At 43.0% G+C, this 19235-nt stretch overlaps 1 protein-coding gene across 1 annotated transcript in view; it reads left to right on the forward strand.

The window, feature by feature from the left end:
- Positions 1–19235, forward strand: part of ADTRP (androgen dependent TFPI regulating protein) — a 68799-nt gene that overhangs the window by 7980 nt on the left and 41584 nt on the right. The window contains 2 exon segments of the mRNA XM_060164278.1: positions 1786–1920; positions 3465–3566. Of these exon segments, the coding sequence (XP_060020261.1) occupies positions 1786–1920; positions 3465–3566 (237 nt within the window).

Raw genomic sequence — 19235 nt, forward strand, 5'->3', positions numbered from 1 at the left:
GCAAGTGGTTCTCAACCTTGGCTGCCCTGATTACAATCACCTGGGAGAATGTTTTAAGATCCTGAAGCCTAGGCTGCACCCCCAGACTCATTAAATTAGAATCTTTGGGAGTGAGAATCAGGCATCGGTATTTTTTGAAGTCATTTTTAATTCTCCCACCTGGAGATAATGGTCTCTTTTTCTGAACTCCCACAGTGCTTTATCCTTATTCTTAGAAACCTGACACATCACATGGTGTGTGTGGTTTTTTTAAAGTCTGGCTCAAGAAGCAGACTTTGGGTTTCAAATCCTGGCCTTGATATTTATCAACCATTAGACTTTAGACAAGTTTATTTATCTCTCTGTGCCTCAGTTTCCTCATCTGTAAAATGGGAAGTGGGGAAGGAATAATAGGACTTACCTCATAAGGTTGTTATAAGAAATTAAAAGCTTAGATCAGTGGCCAGCACATAACAAAAAATCAATAAAAGCCAGCTATTACAAAAAAAAAAGTCAGCTATTATAGTTTTGAGTAGTCAGTAAGATTTTTAAGTGATAAATTTATGTCTAATCCAGTGGTTCTAGAACTTTAGCATATACACAGAGCACCTGGGAGTTTATTGAAAAACAAATTCTTGGGCCCCATTCCCAGAGATTCTGATTCCATAGTCTGGGGTGGGGCTGAGGGCCTGCATTTCTAACAAGCTTTGGGGTGATGCTGGTACTGCTGGTCTGAGGACCCCCGTGGGGACATCGCTGGCCTAATCCACCTCTGTGTCCTCTCCTGCCCACCCTTCAGCCTGAGGAGTGGCAGGAGGCCAACTCTGCGAGAGGTTTCCTAGGGTTCAGAGCTCAGAGCTTGTTCCCCAAAAGCCGACTTGGTTGATCATTAGTCCAGATGCCCAGGTTCCAGAACTTGTCTGACTCAGACTCACAGCAGAGTCCAGGCTGTTCCTTTTGTACCAGTCAGAGCTTTCAAGAAATAGGATTGATTCTGAAGCAGTAACTCAAAACCAACTCCAACTCTGTACTCTTGTGACCCTTAAATTAGAAGCCGTGGGTTTGTGGAACACTGTAAGAATGGACAAAGTCTGTTCTGATTGTGATCTTGTGTCCTTGAAAAAGGCCCTGCTTCTTTTTTACCTTCAAGGCCCTCAGGTACCTAGAGATGCACCCGAGCCCACGGTTTGCTGTGTAGCCCTGTGGATTTACATCACTCCCTCACACCGACTGTCTCTGTGAGGTCCTCAGAGGCCTTCTCCTCTGGCTTCTCCCTCAGCAAGGCAAGGTGCCATGTTGTGGGTCTCCCTCAGGAGAGCACAGAGCTCCTTCATGGGGCTCTTGACGCTGATTCTGGCTTCTCTAATGAGATTGCAACACTAGGCATTTAAACATTTTTTTCTTCCTAGGAAGAGGCCTGAATATATCTACCATTGTGCCTGGTGCTCTGCCCTTGTGCTGTTTATCTGGTTTTTCCCACCTCTGTGCAGCCAAGCTACCTATCTCTCCTACCTACATTCTCCTTTTAAGCTGACTCTATGCTGTTTCCATTTTAGCTCAAGTCCATTATGCTAAATACTGTACACATTATTATCCCCTAAACAACTTTACACAATCGGTTTTAGTGATCAAGGTCAGGGCCCAGCAAGTTGCAAGACCAACCTTCGAACTGGCTCCCAACCGAAACAGCCAGCGGCCCCTCCTTCTCAAATCAACACTGCTCCCCGAGGGATGGTGCTTCATGTCAGTGAAGAATGTATTAATTAAAGGAAATGAAAAGGTCCTCATTTGTTGTAATGAATTTAGTTCTTGCAGGCCCTTTTCTAAGGGGTGGCCTGTCTGGAAGATGTGCTGAAAAGAGCTAAAGGGAAAAAAGACATTAAGTTCGTAACAGCCTTCAGAGACCTGCTTTTCACCACACTGGCTTTTCCGATATCTGCAGTAAGTTTACAAAGATGTGCAGGTAATATAATACACATGTCATATGGACTGACACTTCTCCTGGGCAGCAAGGAGCCCATTATTATAATCCAGGGCAACTGCATTTGCATAAATGGCCTGAGGACTGCATAGCACTGCCCAGTGTCTTCGGGAAATAAGGCACATTAACTGACAAGATTTATCATTAGCTTTTGTACCTTTGTGAACGTTTGATACAAGATCCTTATTACTGTCTAACAGGGAAGTCTGAAGGACTTTTCTTAACCAAAATACAACTGCGATGACCTTGGTTCCATCAGGGTGATGGGAATGGAGGCTGCTGAGGAGGCAGATGACTAATTTCCCTTTCATACATCTTGTTTCACTTGCTGCAATAAGCATTTGTTACTTCTGCAAGTGGAAACCATTAAAAAAAAGGTATGAAAACTTTCAAAGTTGACACTTTGAAATGGAGGAGAGAGAGGCTGTTTGAAATACCTGGTGTGGGACACATGGTGGGTGACTCACGCATTTTGTGGAATGAATGGACATTGGGAAGAGGCAAGACATATATATGCAAGGGACAGTCGGCTTGTTGCTGATACTGTCCACATTTCTACAACATTGCGCATGTTTTCATTCATTAGTTAGAATGGAAACAAACTGAGACCAGGCATACGGGCTGCCCAGCAGGGCCTATAATTAGAAATGATTACCTCTTTCTACCCGTCATCATTCCACTTCCTATAGTATTGAGACCTCAAACTTAAATCCAAAATGAAACTCTCCAAACACTAATGATGAGCTCGCAGATAACGGAGTGAGTACTGGCATTCCAGTTTTACTCTGCAGGACACCTCCTCCTCCACCCCCAAAAATCTTCTAAAGAGGCTAAGTCTTTTTTTGTATCAATGGAGTTTATTCATTGTTTAAGACTTAGAAATTGAGCCTTTGGAATTTAAGAAGATCGTTAGAAGATTAATAGTTATTTTTTCCCATCTCTCCATTGATTTTGTAGCATGGAAGACAGACACTTTGAAAAGATAGCCAAGGGGTACAAGAGGATGGGGATCAATCCAAAGTTCTGAGCAATAAGGAGATCCAACATCTCTGTTAACTAGCTTGTGAATTACCCTGGGAGCTTGTCACCTATCCTCGCCCCAGCCTTCCTGCTTCCCCTTGCCATGCCTATTCAGAGAGTGGGCAACGCAAGTGGAAGACTCAAGCCATGCCATGTGGCTGCTCTCAGCACTCCTGGTAAAGCTCAGAGAAGAGAGAAGTCATTGGTTAAAATGAAATGGTCTGTGAATCCTATTCATCTACATCCTCTCTGCCTGCCACAATGACAAATAATTGATCCCTAACTCTCTGAAATCCCCAGAGACTGGGTATTGTAATTCTACAATAAATAATTTTTTCCTTCATTTAGTATTTCCTTATGTATGTATAGGAATGTATCTTTAAAACTGGTATCTATTTTTATTTTGCTGCGTTTCCTTGATTATCTTAGGAAGCACTCACTGAAGATAAACCTAATGATACTATTTTTGTGTTCTATTTTCCAGTTTGTATTTTTGTCATTCTGGATCCTCTTTCTCTACGATCGAGAACTCGTTTACCCTAAGGCCCTAGATGGTATCTTTCCAGTGTGGTTGAATCATGCAATGGTGAGTGAAAGGAAAATTTAGTGAATACAGAACGGCAATAACCTCTGTTCTGAGAACTCCAAGTGCCTTATTTATGTTTCCAAACTGCTCCTCAACCCCCAAAATCCCATTCACTCCTCCCTCTTCATCCCGTCGCTATTTATTTAAAGAACACTTTGAGAATACGAAATGAACAAAAAGCGGTGCTGTAACTGGAGATACAGAGAGCAGATGGGATGTCCAGGCAAGACTCTTTGCCAAGTTGCTTATGAAGTTATTGAAAAGACATGAAACCATAAGGGCAAGCAAACTCTTGGAGCCTGCAGTCCTGAAAGAGAAGTAACTTCAGCAAATAACATGTAATGAATTCCTATCTAGGAATGGAATCAAGCAAGCTTTAAAAATAATCCACCCTGGATGTTAACTAGACTTGTGGTGGTGAACATTTTGCAATACATACAAATATCAAATCATTATGTTGTACACCTGAAACTAATATGCTATACGTGTCAATTATACCTCAAAAAAATCCACCCAAATGTCCAAAGAATAACTCACGGCTCAGAAGCAGCTTCTTAGCTAACACTTGATCACAACTATTTATCACAGATGATTTACACATTTCTGCTTCCCATTTGGGTTTTTATTCATGTATTTATTTTTGAGGGGCTGAAGAGTAACCAGAACCTGTTCTGAGTTATTCGGGGCACTGTATCTGAATACCAGTAACAGTGGCCTGGACAAGCAGAGCTGGAGCAGGACTGTCCAGGCCTTGGATGAAGGAGGTCTGAGTCATCAGCACCACACGCACAGAGTAATCGAAGTACTTGCTCCGCTTCTCAATATTTACAAATGTATTTCCACATTAGTCAGGAATTCAGAAGGAGGTCTGAGAGTCTGTGAAGCCAATGACATTTAAAAACCAGTGTCCCTGGTGGCGCAGTGGTTGAGGATCTGCCTGCCGATGCAGGGGACATGGGTTCGTGCCCCGGTCTGGGAAGATCCCACATGCCGCAGAGTGGCTGGACCCGTGAGCCATGGCCGCTGAGCCTGCGCGTCCGGAGCCTGTGCTCTGCAACGGGGGAGGCCACAGCAGTGAGAGGCCCGTCCGCGTACCGCAAAAAAAAAAAAAAAAAACCAGGGGGAAGTCACAAGGGAGTAGCATATCAAGGCTCCTCAGGTTCACAGACTTTCTTCTACCTCCAACTTTTCCACTGTCTTAAAACTCACATGATTACCAATTTGGAAAAGCAGCTCAGTCCACCATGTGCCCTGCCCCCCACCCCTCAGAAAAATGTACTTTCACTTTAAATATGTGCTCAGTGAGATACTAATTAATTAACTAAGGTATACAAGTTCCGATCTCATTTAGAGTTCAGGACCAAAAACTATATATTTAATAAGTCCCACCTCCCCGAGACCCGTCCTACCAGCTTCTTTTTGTCAGATCACCTCCTCATCTTCCCAGTTTCCCATTAACGTTGATCTGAAACCCCTACACAGGGAATATTGTGGCTTTTTATGGCACTTAGACTATATTAAGTATGTTCCTCAAATAGGAGCCCATTTAATTCATACAACTTTCTTTAGATAACAATTACAATCCTGAATTTTTCCAAATTAAAAAAATAAAAACTCAAAAAGGTTAAATGATTTGCCTGGGGCCACTGAGCTCATAATTCACTCTTCCTTGCCTTGTACTATAGTAAGTGCAGAACTTGTGGTTCAGTCTAGTTTCATAATTCACCAGGCAATCAAAAAGGATGTCACTGCTTGATTAACAAAGCAAAGTGAGAATTCTCACTTAAAAAAATCCAAAATCCCCATCTGTATGCTAATAAGCCAAAACTCTACTTAAGAAAATGAAGCGATTTGGGACAACTGACTGAGCTGGATGTTACTAAAATAAAAAGGCAGAGTATTGAAAGTGTCTTTTATTTGGAGCCAAACACATATATCAAATACCTTTTCAAGGTTCTGTTAGCTCAGCTAGTAGTTTTCCTACAACTATTACAAGCTTCCTACCTCTTTGGGGCACCATTTTCCACATGGAAGTAAGATTAGATTTCTTCCAAATAGTTGTGATGGTGATGCCCAGCATTCGTGACCTTGCTAAACAGCCATATGGACTTTTGGTAATTTTGGAAGCAGATAGCTTGATAATGTATGTCATATCTATCAGTTAATTAGCAAGGCAGATAATATACAACAGAGAACATAAAATATTCGTGTGCCTTCACAACCTGGGGGTTTCTTTTGACCCTGCTCTCTGCCTTTTGGTCAATCAAGTAACCTGAATCCCTTAGAGAGAAGGGGCTAGGGTCCAAAAACGTGGAACGACAGTGAAAAAGAGAAAAGAAGAGGCAACCTGCCTTGGGTCAGACACAGACTCTTCTGTGATTCTGTTAATTTAATTGGAGAAACTCCCAATGGAGCCATTTCTAGTGAAAATGTTGGCATCAGCAAAACCAGCATTGGGTGCTCCTAACGGGGTCATCCCCAAACGTCCATGCTTCCTTATGGTGTCTGCTCCAAATCCAGTGTGCTCGTGACTGCATCTCATCCCTCTTCCCCAAACTGTGTCCCTTACTCTGGACATTTTCTGTCCTCACTATCAAATACTCCTGGTCTATTACCTCAAGGAATGCTCTCTGTTGACTTTTTAAATACTAGTATAAAAGAATATGGAAATGGCTGTTACTGGGTTAATTTGTTGACACTTTCTGCATTTTAACAGTGTCCTTCCACGACAACTCAAATGAGTAAATACCCAGAAACCACCACTGTGGCAGCCAAAGTGAGGATGGGAGGTCACTGGTACTAGTTGCTTCCATGTAGGGCTGGGCCTGATCTTAAAATGAATCACTTCCTGTATTGCTCCTTTTTTTCTTCCACAATATAAGAATTATTGCTGTACACAGCCAGCGTCATACTTTCCTGAAGGTTCTTTCATTTCACAACAGTCTTTATGTTTACTATTCTAGCCTTAGCTCTGGAATATTCTCCCTGTTGCCATTTGCATTGCTGCCCTGGGTTTTATGAGTAGGATTTGTCAGATTAAGAAATACCACTCTCCCCTTTGACACAGTGTAGTTCTAAAACCTTCATGATTCATCAAGTCTTTGGGCTCCTCCCAACCCAACCCTTCTAGCTCATTCTAGACTTGCCGTTGCAGTAGATCGTTCAAAGCTGACTATCATCTCTAATGGACATTTTTCTATCCTTGTTATATATTCAAACCAAACAGTAACATCAGTGTAATATTTGCATCAACCGTGGGCAGGCTGCCTTATTTAAAGTAGATCAACTGGACTGTTTTATTGCTAAGCTGTTCTCCAGTCTGCAAGAAAGAAGGGAAAGAATAGCAAAGTACTCCTCCAGGTTTTGCCAGGAAAACATTAACTCCTCAGGCATTATCTAAATGACTACTCAAGATAGAACCAGAACAGACAGATTCAAACAGCAGGAAGAGGACTCAGTAACTGAGGAAACGCTCAGATCCTAACCTGAAGGGAGCTGGGGGAACTTATTTCTCCGGAAGTCAACCTAAACCATTCAGGTTTCCCTAAAGGAGAGGGAAGAGATCAGAGAACCCCCCCAGAGGCCCTCTACATTTGAGATCAGTACACGATTATTGAGCAAGTGCATACAAGCACCTTATAAACTACCGAGGACTGCATAAATAGTTATGATCACGTAAGACTCTCAATCCATGATCACAGAGCTTTAGAACTGGAAAGGCTTCATTTATACTAATGGAGATTTCAAAACAATCTGCTCTTAAGAGACAGGGCTTGGCTCTTTAAATCGGAGCAAATACCAAATCCAGCCACCTAGTTATTGAATGTGTTGTCATTTATTCACTTGAAATAAACTAATGATTAAGTACCGGCTATAAGGGTTAACACCAAGATGGACATTTGACAAGGGTTTTGACTTCTGGCAACCTTAAATCTGGTGGAGCCTTAAATCTGGTTTACACACACAACGTTGAAATAATACAAATAACAGTTAATGCTAATACAAGACATTGACATAGATGGTGTCATGCAGCGGTATGTTATTATTGCCAAGTGAATGACATAGACAGGAGGGCTGCTATGCCCCTTGTGTCCCAGCCTGGCTGTGACAGGCATGTGGGTCATGATTGGACAACCTGGAAGGCCTTTTGCCCTCTCTGGGGGCTTGCTGGGGAGTCAAAATGTCAAGGGAAACTCTAAACCTTCCAGTTTCTTCCTCACTCACAGTATGCCACATGTTGCCCATCACTAAATTCAGGCCCCAGTCTCAGATTTTTCTCTTCCACCCGTAAGCTTGGTGTGAAACTGTCGGGCGGCTAGGCAGAGGTAGGTGAGTCCTAATGAGTAAAGAAGGTCACCTGTGGGGACATCAGCATCAAAAGGCCCCCCTTTGTCCTCAACGTTACAAACCCCTCGCCCATGCCTCCTTGGTTCTTTACCCCAGCGCTTCTGGGCAGAGAGGACCCACAGTCTAGATATCTCTGCATAGCTCAGTGGTTTTCAGCCTTTAGGAAACAGACACTTTGTGAATCTGAGGAAATCTATGAACACTTTCCCAAGGAAAGCACAAATAACCATAAAATTTTGTGTACAATCTTAGAAGGTTCATAGACCCTCAAAATTCCATTTATGGACCGCAGGTTCAAATCTCCTGACATAACTGAACATATACTTGAAAACTGGGCCCCCAGATGAGTTCTAATGCTGAGTTCAAATAAAAAGTACAAAATCAAGAATTATTCATGGGGTGACAAGAGAAATTTGAGATATGATTCCCACCTCAAGAAGCTTAAATTATAGTTTTATCTATATACATACTCCCACCCAGTCTTTTAACTTGCTGTAAGTAGAGGCTGTGTTCTGAAGGAACTCTGGCAGAACATTTGCCACAGTTAAAAACAGCCCCCCGCCCCTCCAGTATTATTCCCCAGAAAGTCCATGTCTGAAAAGGAAGAGGGTCCTGGTCAGGGTTCCTATGGGGAACTCCACCTCCCATCTACTTCTGTTTCCACATGATATAAGACAACAGCCAGAGTATGTTCTGCTGATACAGCAGCGTCCCGGCCCATGTCACTCACAGGGTGGTAAGTGAAATCCTTTGGAGGCTTGGTCTAAGTCTGCAGACATGCTGTGCTTGTGCTCGGTATAGATCTGGAATGTAGAGCCACGAGGATTTACTGAATATCTGGCAAGAAAAAAAAGGGAGATAAGATTATTAGCTTAAGACACAGGGGAGGTATGGATAGAGATGGTAGGGGAGGTGCAAGGATTGTGGAGAAGGAAATTGTTTTGTCTGGCCATGTTTGAGATGCCAATTAGACAACAAACTTTAGATGCAGAATAGGCAGCTGGACATATAAGCCTAGGGGAGATTTCTGGACTGGTGACATAAATTTGGCTGTCTTCATTATAAAGATTGTTTTTAAAGTTAAATAAGATCACCTAGGGAGTAAGTATGGTTAGAGAAGATATCCCAGAGCTAAGCCTTAGAACATTCCAACTTTCAGTACTTGGGAGGAAAAACAGGAGAATTCAACAGAGGAGATTGAAAAGGAGATGCCAGTGAGTTAGGAGGAAATCCAGTGCAGTTTAGTCTCCTGGAAGTCAAGTATATAAATGTTTCAAGAGGAAGTCTTCTACGTCAAAAGCTGCCGAGAGGTCAAGTAAGAACGACACTGTAAGATGATCATTGGATTTGCAGTAATGAACTCTCTGGTGACTTGTACAAGAGCAGTTTGTTTGTTTGTTTGTTTGTTTTGCTGTATGCGGGCCTCTCACTGTTGTGGCCTCTCCCGTTGCGGAGCACAGGCTCCAGACACGCAGGCTCAGCGGCCATGGCTCATGGGCCCAGCCGCTCCACGGCACGTGGGATCTGCCCGGACCGGGGCACGAACCCGTGTCCCCTGCATCATCAGGCGGACCGTCAACCGCTGCGCCACCAGGGAAGCCCAACAAGAGCAGTCTGACTGGGGGGAAGGGAGAGCCTTGGTAGTGCTGTATGTATTAGTTTCCTGCTGCTACTGTAGCAAACAAACGCAAACTTAAATGGCTTAAAGCAATACAAATTATCTTACAGTTGTAGATGTCAGAAGTTCAAAATGGGTCTCATGGGATAAAATCAAGGTGTCAGCAGAGCAGCATTCCTTCTGGAAGCTCTAGAGGAGAATCTGTTTCCTTCCCTCTTCCATCTACAGTCTGTCTGCCTTCTTTGATTCACGGTCTCTTCCTCCTTCATATCTGTTGTACCATTAAATTCTAAAATCTTCTCTGGCCATTTTCTACCCTAGACCAAGTCCACATTAGAAAGAGAAACGATGACTGCCAGCAATGACCAGAAAATGGTGCTGGGAAATAACTGGTCATGTGACTCTAGAGAGGGAAGAGCTGCCCTAGCTAAGCCGACGGCGTACCACAGCTGCCCTAGCTAAGCCGACGGCGTACCACAGGAAAGATCCTTTCTCAGAGCATTGCTCTACATCTCTGAGCAAGAATGAAGATAGAATCATTTATCAGACCCTGATATTTACTTGGATTTTTTTTTCAGGTTTAATCACTACAGTGTTATAAAGAGTTGCCCTCTTGTTTTAAAACACTTTATTCATTCCATTCGCTTCCTAATCTAAGGTAGGTTAGACTCTCCAGTGGCACTGGAGAAACACTGGGTTAAATGAATGCTTAAAGCTCAGCAGAGAAGTCAGAAGCTAAGCTGGGATTAGGAAGCAGAGTTATCTGGGTAAGGACAATAAAGCCATCTTGCCCCTCAGGAAGTCTTGAGGTAAACACAGGCGATTCTGATAATGAACTGCCAAAGGATTACCAGTCCACTTAAGGTTTTATATAACTAGAACCAAGCAATCACAGTGCCCGCTTTCTTCATCTCTTGAGGGCAGAAACCAGAATGGTAGAAGTATATCTTTTTAAAAAAAAAATCCCAGTTCTGAGAATTTCCAGTGTGTGCTGAAGAGCAGCTTGCTTTTACGATTCCATTATCCAGTAAATACATCCCAATTTCAAAATCAAAGTCAAAGGTTTTTAATGATCAAAACCTATACATGTCTTCTAAGAAGTTACTGGGAATTTGAATAATTGAAATCATTCGGTGTCCTTGAGGGTTCCCTAGCAGGTCTCCCCTCCTGTGTGATGTAATTAGTCCCCACTTCCACAGCAACCACGGGTAATACTACCAACAGGAAGAATGACTTTATGCTGGAGAATAACCAAGGTGGAGAAACTCACAAGAGAAGATCCTAAACCTCTCTGATATACCAAAAGAAATAAAATCTAAGTGGGTAGGAGAGGGCAAAAGTCCCATGATCTCAGAGCAGAAGTGAAAATGCCCACGAGAAGCCTGGTGGAGGGTGTGAGAGCCTTCTCCACAGATTTGAATGGACATCCCCTTCCTGATTAGGGAGCCAGCACAGAAAAGCCCCCTTCATGCTTCTAGTTACTTCATAACCCCACAGGCAGACACTCTGACAGCTGCAGAGTCCCGTCCTTGAACAGGGAGCTGCTGACAGGCTCTCAACCAGCCTCCACATCTTTTTCCCCGGTCTCTTTATCTTCTCTGCCTACAGAGCAACCACTTGTGCCTAATTGGGAATTGAGCTTTTCCAAGTCCTCTAATCTTACTCTCACCTCCAGGTCCTTGGATTATCAGCCAGTAGATGATTTCTAGTCTGCTTTATTCCACTTGCCCACATATTATCCACCCATCACATGGGTTCCTAGCTCTCACATGCTTATGTACTAAGTTTTGAATTCTCAGCCCTGCCCTTCATTCTTCTCAATCCGATGGGCACAGTCATTAATATATAGGTACCTGCGTTCCCAACTGCTTCCTAAATCTCAACAACTCTTCCAACCTACCACCAGCCATACTTATCAGCTTCATCCTTTTTCTATCACCTTCATGTATTCACCAGACTCATTTATTTTCTCTAAAAGTTTATAATTAGAGCAAAGCTAAAGAAGAGTGAGAACATGGGAACAAGAATGAGCTCTTTCTCTAGGGACTTCATGCATGTTGAGCCATGTGAGACAGGGGCAACTGCCAGAGTCTGTGAGCGTGTGAGCAAAAGGTTTGCTCAAAGTGGAGATCCTGCTTTTATGCTCAGTGATTCTACACTGAGTGTACACTTGCAGTCTTTTAACAGTGGTCTGATAAAAGGGCCCAGATGCCATTTAAAGAGCATCTCCATTAATACAAAAATCTATAGGCATGTTGGTGCACACTCCATGTACTCACTCAAAGAATCAGCTATCTAATTCTGAATGCTGAGAAACAATAAAAACCTGATGTCGGAAACAAGCTTGCTGATCAGGGCGCAAGAGGGCATGGCCATTGCTTGAAAATGCTGTTCTTGCTATTGTCTTAGTACATGTGACTAACAGACAATAATATAGTGATATTTCCCTTTTTACCCAATTCATGTTTGACGATAAATATTCTTTTGTAGCAATGACTGGCAGAGACACTAAAATACTTAACCTATCAAATAGTATTTAATAAAAGTCTTCTGTCTCCTATCAACCCAGGGACTTCAGTTTAAGCCTTATATGTGGGAACATTTTAATTAATATGCATACTTTTTCTGACATATTTTAAAATACTTTGCTAACCTAATAATGTCAGAGTTAGCGGCATTAAAATATCATGATGATCACAGAAATTGTAAGCCTAGAAAAAAAGGTGCTTAAGAAATGTTTGTTGAATGATACTTGACAACTGGAATATTAAGCTGCATATCCACAGGGAATGACACAATCTTAGTGGTATCTTTTGAGGTGGTGACTTTTAGAGCATGGTGCAGACAGTCCAAGACATCTCCAGGTACAGGTCATCAGGAAATGGACCATCTGGTGAATCATAGTCTATCTTCACAAAAGTCCTTTCACATCTGTTAAGGTTCTTCTTGGGCTAAAAAGTTGGACGGGATAAATTATTAGGAAGAAAAGTGCTGCAGCTTGATGCCTAAGAGTTGGTTTGGGATGAGTGGAAGCAAAATGTCTTAGCCCTGAGTCTCAGTTGCAAAAATAATTGATCTCAGATGTTTTCTACAAGTTAATTTTTGATTTCATGAAAACAATTGACAAGTGCCAGAAAACCTCAATTCTGGTCCCATTTCTGCCATTGTCTTGCTGTGTGATTTTTGGAAGAGCTAACAGACCTACACTGGGTATTGGTTCCTTGAAATAGGTGTGTTTACTGTTCTTAATTCTCAGTCATGCTATTAGGAGCACATAAAATAATATGTGTGCAACATAAAGTGCTATCCGTGATCCGTAACAACCTATGCCAAATTGTTGTCAACTTGGAATCACCGTCACCCCTCCTCCATTCTCCTCTGCATAGCAAGGGATAAGCCTGGAATCACACACAAGGTCCTAGAATCCCTTTCTCCATATGGTTCCAGGTGAGAGTCAGCCAATGACAGGCACTCTCATGAGACGTGAAAGTGAGGACGCCTTTTTCTCTAGTGGCAGTTGAGAGCAGATGTGCAGACACGAGGTTAGCATCAACTTCTGGACAAGCACCCAGGAATCACAGGCTTTATACTACAGGCAGCGAGGGGGCAGAGACTTCTGAGATTTACCATTTCTGAGCCAGCTCCCTCAAAGCATCCCCTTGTAGTAGAAGTTTCCCTCACTTTTACTGCTTTGACCTTTCCAATAACTGCCAAAGCCTCTAAAACCTTCATCCTTGGAATCCCTCAGTGGGCTTCCCTGTTCCTGATGGGATCCCGACTGATAATGACCATAAATTCCTGCATCCTTCCAAATCATGCCCACAACCCTTAGCAGGAGGAGAAAGTTATCCACCCAAAGGAAACAAGGTCCCGAGTGCCGTCCATTTCTGGCCATAGAGAGCAACAGTAGCCTGAAACAAACAAACATACAAACATCACAAGACACCTCAAACGCTGAAAAAAATATTTTAAAAATATTTGTAAACATTTGACTTACGAACAAGAAAATAATGGAAATTCCCCAAAGTTAAAATAAAACAGAAGAGGAGCTAAAAAAGAGAGTGAGATAGATGCAGGCAATATCTGAAGAGAGCATCACTGATTATTTCTTGGAATTTATGAAAAATTAATCCTCAGAGTCAAGAAGTGCCAAAAAAAAAAAAAAAAGACACACAGGACACAGGGCAGACATCTAGTCACTTGTATGACATCACAGACACCTTAGACAAAAAGATCCTAGAACCAGCCAGATTAATAAAATGGATTTCCCAAAAAGTAACCACTGTTACACTGATAGCTGATTTCTCAATACCAACAAAGAAGCCAGAAGAAGTGGAATAACAGCTTCAAAGTACTGAAGAAAAAAAGAGCCAACCTATTTACTCTCCGAAAGTATCTTGTGAAACAGGGACAAAGTAAAGACATTTTCAGACACACGAAAACAGACGTTATCACCCACAGACCCTCAGTAATGGAAAATGCTAAAGGTCGTACTTCAGGAAGAAGGAAAATGATCTCAGAAGGGAGGTACGAGATACCAAAAACAATGGCAAGCAATGTGTTCAGTTTATGGTGACTTTAAAAAAGTATGAATTAAAATCCTGGATGCAAACAGAATGTAAGTTGAGAGAGGGCTGATTAGAATTAAGGCACGCTAAGCCCCCCTGGATTGCTGGTGGGGAGGGGCTAGAAATAATGACTTACATTAGCCGTTACTACATTAAATACACGTGTTTTAATGTCTAGAATAGCCACATACAAATGGAGTGTATGACTTATGCATCAGTAGAAAAGGAAAAAATAAACAGAAAAAAAAATAAACTGATGAGAGTTCGAATCCATGGTCAGAGACTGTTCTAAGGTGTGGAGAAAAGCATGTGAACAGGACCTGGTATGAGGTAGATTCAAACCCATGAATATGGGAAGTGGCTTATGGTGGAAAGGCCTTTCCTGCAGGAGTAGGTTACCATCCCCCGAGAATCATTTCTACTGTTCCTGCAGGCACAGATCTCTATTATGCAACCAACCCCTAATTGAGCTGTTCCAGTTAATAAAGTAGGTGATATGATGGGGCTTGGGGTGCAGGATGGGAAGGTCAGAACATATTTGAGAGTAAAATGCTAAGCTTCTGAAGTACTCATTTTAAAGGGGTAGGCAAAAGAAAAGGGAGTTAATGATTAAATCATCCTTTTTGTTCATCCCTTTAGTAGGGACAAGAGCCCTGTTCCCGAAGGCTTATTCCACAGGCCACTATTTAAAAATACTAAATTGTGATGATAGATGAATTTGGTGCAGTGTTCTCCTTTCTAATCCCGGCAGCTGTCCCTGGAGAGGAGGCCCGTAGAGTTCTCTGGCAATTAAGAAGAGGCTCTTGGGCTTCCCTGGTGGCGCAGTGGTTGAGAGTCCGCCTGCCGATGCAGGGGACACGGGTCCGTGCCCCGGTCTGGGAGGATCCCACATGCCGCGGAGCGGCTGGGCCCGTGAGCCATGGCCGCTGAGCCTGCGCGTCTGGAGCCTGTGCTCCGCAACGGGAGAGGCCACAACAGTGAGAGGCCCGCGTACCGCAAAAAAAAAAAAAAGAAAAGAAAAGGCTCTTGATCATAAAGTGACCTCTGGAGGTGATCAAATTGCCTGTCTTCCATGCTAGGCAATGTAACCATTAAGCACAAGGTTTGTATCTTTTTTATATTGTGCTGCATGCTGTGTACACGTTTGTATATAATTACAGTTTCAGGGTTGGGTTTTAATGTCTCAGGATTGTCTGATTTACTTTCCTGTTAATGTCAACATGGGAGTTCTGCACACAAATCTACAGAACAACCTGGACCTACTAGTGAGGGGAGGGGTGAAATGCAAGTTCTATTTGTTACCCGAGATTTCCCCCACTGAGAGATCCAACTGGAAACCAAGTTCTCAGCTCTCCCCAGCTCAGCAATGCCCCAAAATGGAGACTTTGCCAACACAGGCACTGCTTTTCTTTTCCCCAATTTCCCCATCCCTTCTATTCTTCAATTCTATTCTATTCTGGTGGTTGTGGGGTTGGCTGATTAGGAGTTTCCTTCAGGGCAGAAGGTGCTATTTGCACCACACGCAAAACAAGCAGGTATGCCTTTCCGAACGGAACAAAGTCCAAGAGCATTGCCCCAGACCCATACGGAATTATCTATACATTCTGCTCATTCCTCTTTTTCTAGCCACCAACTATCTTCAAACTGCCAAACCCAGGGCTCCTGTTTCTGCCCCCATCTTACTCTCAGCAGCATTCAGCACACTACACTTCTCGCTCCCTGAAGCTGTGCTTTTTTTGGTTCTGTTGATAGCAGACTGACTAGTTTTCCTCCTACCTCAGTCTCTGGCTGTGTCCTCTACCTGCCCTCTAAGTGATGCCCTCTTTAAGGCTTGTCCTGGACCCTCTTTGCCAGTACTCTTTTCCCAGTAACTACTCACATCCATCCCCATGGGTTTAATTCTATCCATGTGCTGAGTCTATAGCTCAGATAGCCTTTGAGTTCCAGACTTGTTTCTCAACTGCCTACCTGACACCGCTGTTACAGGCACACCTATAGGCGTGCCACAGACATCTCTGAATCAACGTGTCCAGAAGTGGACCTGTTATACTCACTGCCAAACCTGTCCTGGGCACCTCCATCTCAGAAAATGGAGTCACCATCCTCCCAACTGCTCAAGACAGAAACCAGCATTGACCTTCCCACCTCCCTCCATCCCACCACCCTCACATCCCATCTATGAACTAATGTCGTCGATGCTACCTCCAAAATATGTAGCAAATCTGTTTGCTTTCTAGTTTGCTTTCTGTTCACTGCCAACACCCTGGTGTCCACCTTCACTTCTCCTCTAACCCACACAATACCTCCAAACTGGTCTTCCTGCTTCCATTCTCAACCTTTTCCATACAGAAGCACGATACACAGGAAATAGTGTCCCCCTTCCCAGTGCTCTGCAGTGGCTCTCCACTACACTTAGAATAAGTGTAGTGGAAACTACACTTATGAGAACTCCTTCCCATGGCCTACAGGCCTGATGAACCTGGCCCCTGCTTAATGCTCCAGACTCCAGTGGAGCCTGTCTCCCCATTACACAATGTTACAGCTCTTCCGGCCTCTGCTTTGTTTCTGTAACTACGAGAGCTCCTTCCCACACCAGGACCTCTGCATATGGTGTCCCCTTTGCCTGGAATGTTCTCCTTTTGCTCTTCCCTGGCTTTGCTTGTACATTTAGGTCCCAGCTTAAAAATGACCTCCTCAGAATGACCTTCCCTGACTGCCTTACTAAAGCATGTGCCTCTGCATTCCTTCCAATGAGTAGATTCCTGTTTGTTTCCTTTATAGCCCATGTCGTGACTGGTATCTACGTGGCTGTTAACTTGTTTACAGAAAATCTTGCTGATTAGACTGTAAGGTCTACAAGGGCAGGGCCCATATTTGTTTACTGTTTAATCCCCAGCACCTCACACAGCACCTGGCATGGGGTAGGCACCTAATGAAGATGGCTGCACGGAAGAATGAAGTCTTTTCCTCTTGCTCTGGTAGCTTCTCTGTGCCCTAGACTGACCCCAGAGTTCCTCCTCAGGGGTAGAGTGAGGTGTGCTGGGACCAAAGGGCATTGGAGGCAGAGAGAAAGCCTTTAGCAGCCCTGCCTTTACAATCTGTGGATGACATGATACGTTTGAAACGTTGAGGTGTTCTTTTGTACAGAAAGTTACAAGTGAGGAAAATTCTAGAGAGATTATTGGTACCTTGAAATATCTATGGGGCTTTTCGTTGTTGTATCTGAGACATATGCTATATTAGTGACTGATTTATGTTCAAAGAGACGCACAGAGTCATAGTAATTACATATATTTTGTTAAAGGAGAGATGATGTTTATTCTGATTTGGACTGGACTGTGGCTCAAAAGCGGTTCTGGAAAAACCATTTCCAGGCTTACACTTTCCTCTGTTATCACCATTCTCAGATGTTAATTAGGGAACTGAGTATTCATGTAGCCAAAGAGAGTTCAAACAACCATCAAATCAAGGAAGAAGGGAGGCAGAGGCTGAATTTAAGAAAAGGAATGAAGACATGACCACAGAAAAAACCAGATGAAAGAAAAGTGGTCAAAAGAAAGAGGAGAAGAATTGGTTGGAAAACCAGCCTCCTTTTATCTCTGTGAAAGTGTGTGGAAGGCCAATTTCCCCCATTTTTGTTGGTGGGCTAGCAGTGGCTCTGAAAGAGATTCTCTCTCCTTTTTTTTTTTTTTAATGACTGAACCGAGCTGCAAAAGGAGGCCCGACTGCGACCCGGTGGCCCTCGGCAGCCCTTTTTTAAGACCATTTTTTAAAAAGTCTTTATTGAATTTGTTACAATATTGCTTCTGTTTTATGTTTTAGTTTTTTGGCCCCAAGGCATGTGGGATCTTAGCTCCCCAACCAGGGATCGAACCCACACCCCCTGCATTGGAAGGTGAAGTCTTAACCACCGGACCACCAGGGAAATCTCTCTGAGAGAGATTCTTGATAACACACAACCAAGGATTCCTACTGATGAGCAGAAGTTAGTAATGGGGTACATTAGTATTTGTGAAAAGTGAACCCACGAATGTGGAATTCCACCAATAGAAAGAGAATAACTACTTCGGTGGCTGCCACTGAACCTAATGTTTTTTCTTTCCTTTAACATCTTTATTGGAGTATAACTGCTTTACAATGTTGTGTTAGTTCCTGCTATATAACAAAGTGAATCAGCTGTATGTATATATATATCCATTCCCATATCTCCTCCCTCTTGCGTCTCCCTCCCACCTTCCCTATCCCACCCCTCTAGGTGGTCACAAAGCACCGAGCTGATCTCCCTGTGCTATGCGGCTGCTTCCCACTGGCTAGCTATTTTACATTTGGTAGTGCATATATGTCCATGCCACTCTCTCACTTCGTCCCAGCTTACCCTTCCCTCTCCCCGTGTCATCAAGACCATTCTCTCTGTCTCTGTCTTTATTCCTGTCCTGCCCCTAGGTTCTTCATGACCATTTTTTTTCGTTTTTTTAGATTCCATGTATATGTGTTAGCATACGGTATTTGTTTTCCTCTTTCTGACTTACTTCACTCTGTATGACAGACTCTAGGTCCATCCACCTCACTACAAATAACTCAATTTTGTTTCTTTTTATGGCTGAGTAATATTCCATTGTATATATGTGCCACATCTTTTTTATCCATTCATCTGTCAATGGACACTTGGGTTGCTTCCATGTTCTGGCTATTGTAAATAGAGCTGCAATGAACATTGGGGTGCATGTGTCTTTTTGAATTATGGTTTTCTCAGGGTATACGTGCAGTAGTGGGATTGCTGGATCATATGGTAGTTCAATTTTTAGTTTTTCAAGGAACCTCCATACTGTTCTCCATAGTGGCTGTATCAATTTACATTCCCACCAACAGTGGGAACTCTCAAAACAGAGTTCCCTTTTCTCCACACCCACTCCAGCATTTGTTTGTAGATTTTGTGATGATGGCCATTCTGACTGGTTTGAGGTGATACCTCATTGTGGTTTTGATTTGCATTTCTCTAATGATTAGTGATGTTGAGCATCCTTTCATGTGTTTGTTGGCAATCTTCTTCAGAGAAATGCCTATTTAGGTCTTCTGCCCATTTTTGGATTGGGTTGTTTGTTTTTTTTGATGTTGAGCTGTATGAGCTGCTTGTAT

Source organism: Lagenorhynchus albirostris, chromosome 10, assembly GCF_949774975.1.
Source record: "Lagenorhynchus albirostris chromosome 10, mLagAlb1.1, whole genome shotgun sequence".
Lineage (NCBI taxonomy): Eukaryota > Metazoa > Chordata > Mammalia > Artiodactyla > Delphinidae > Lagenorhynchus > Lagenorhynchus albirostris.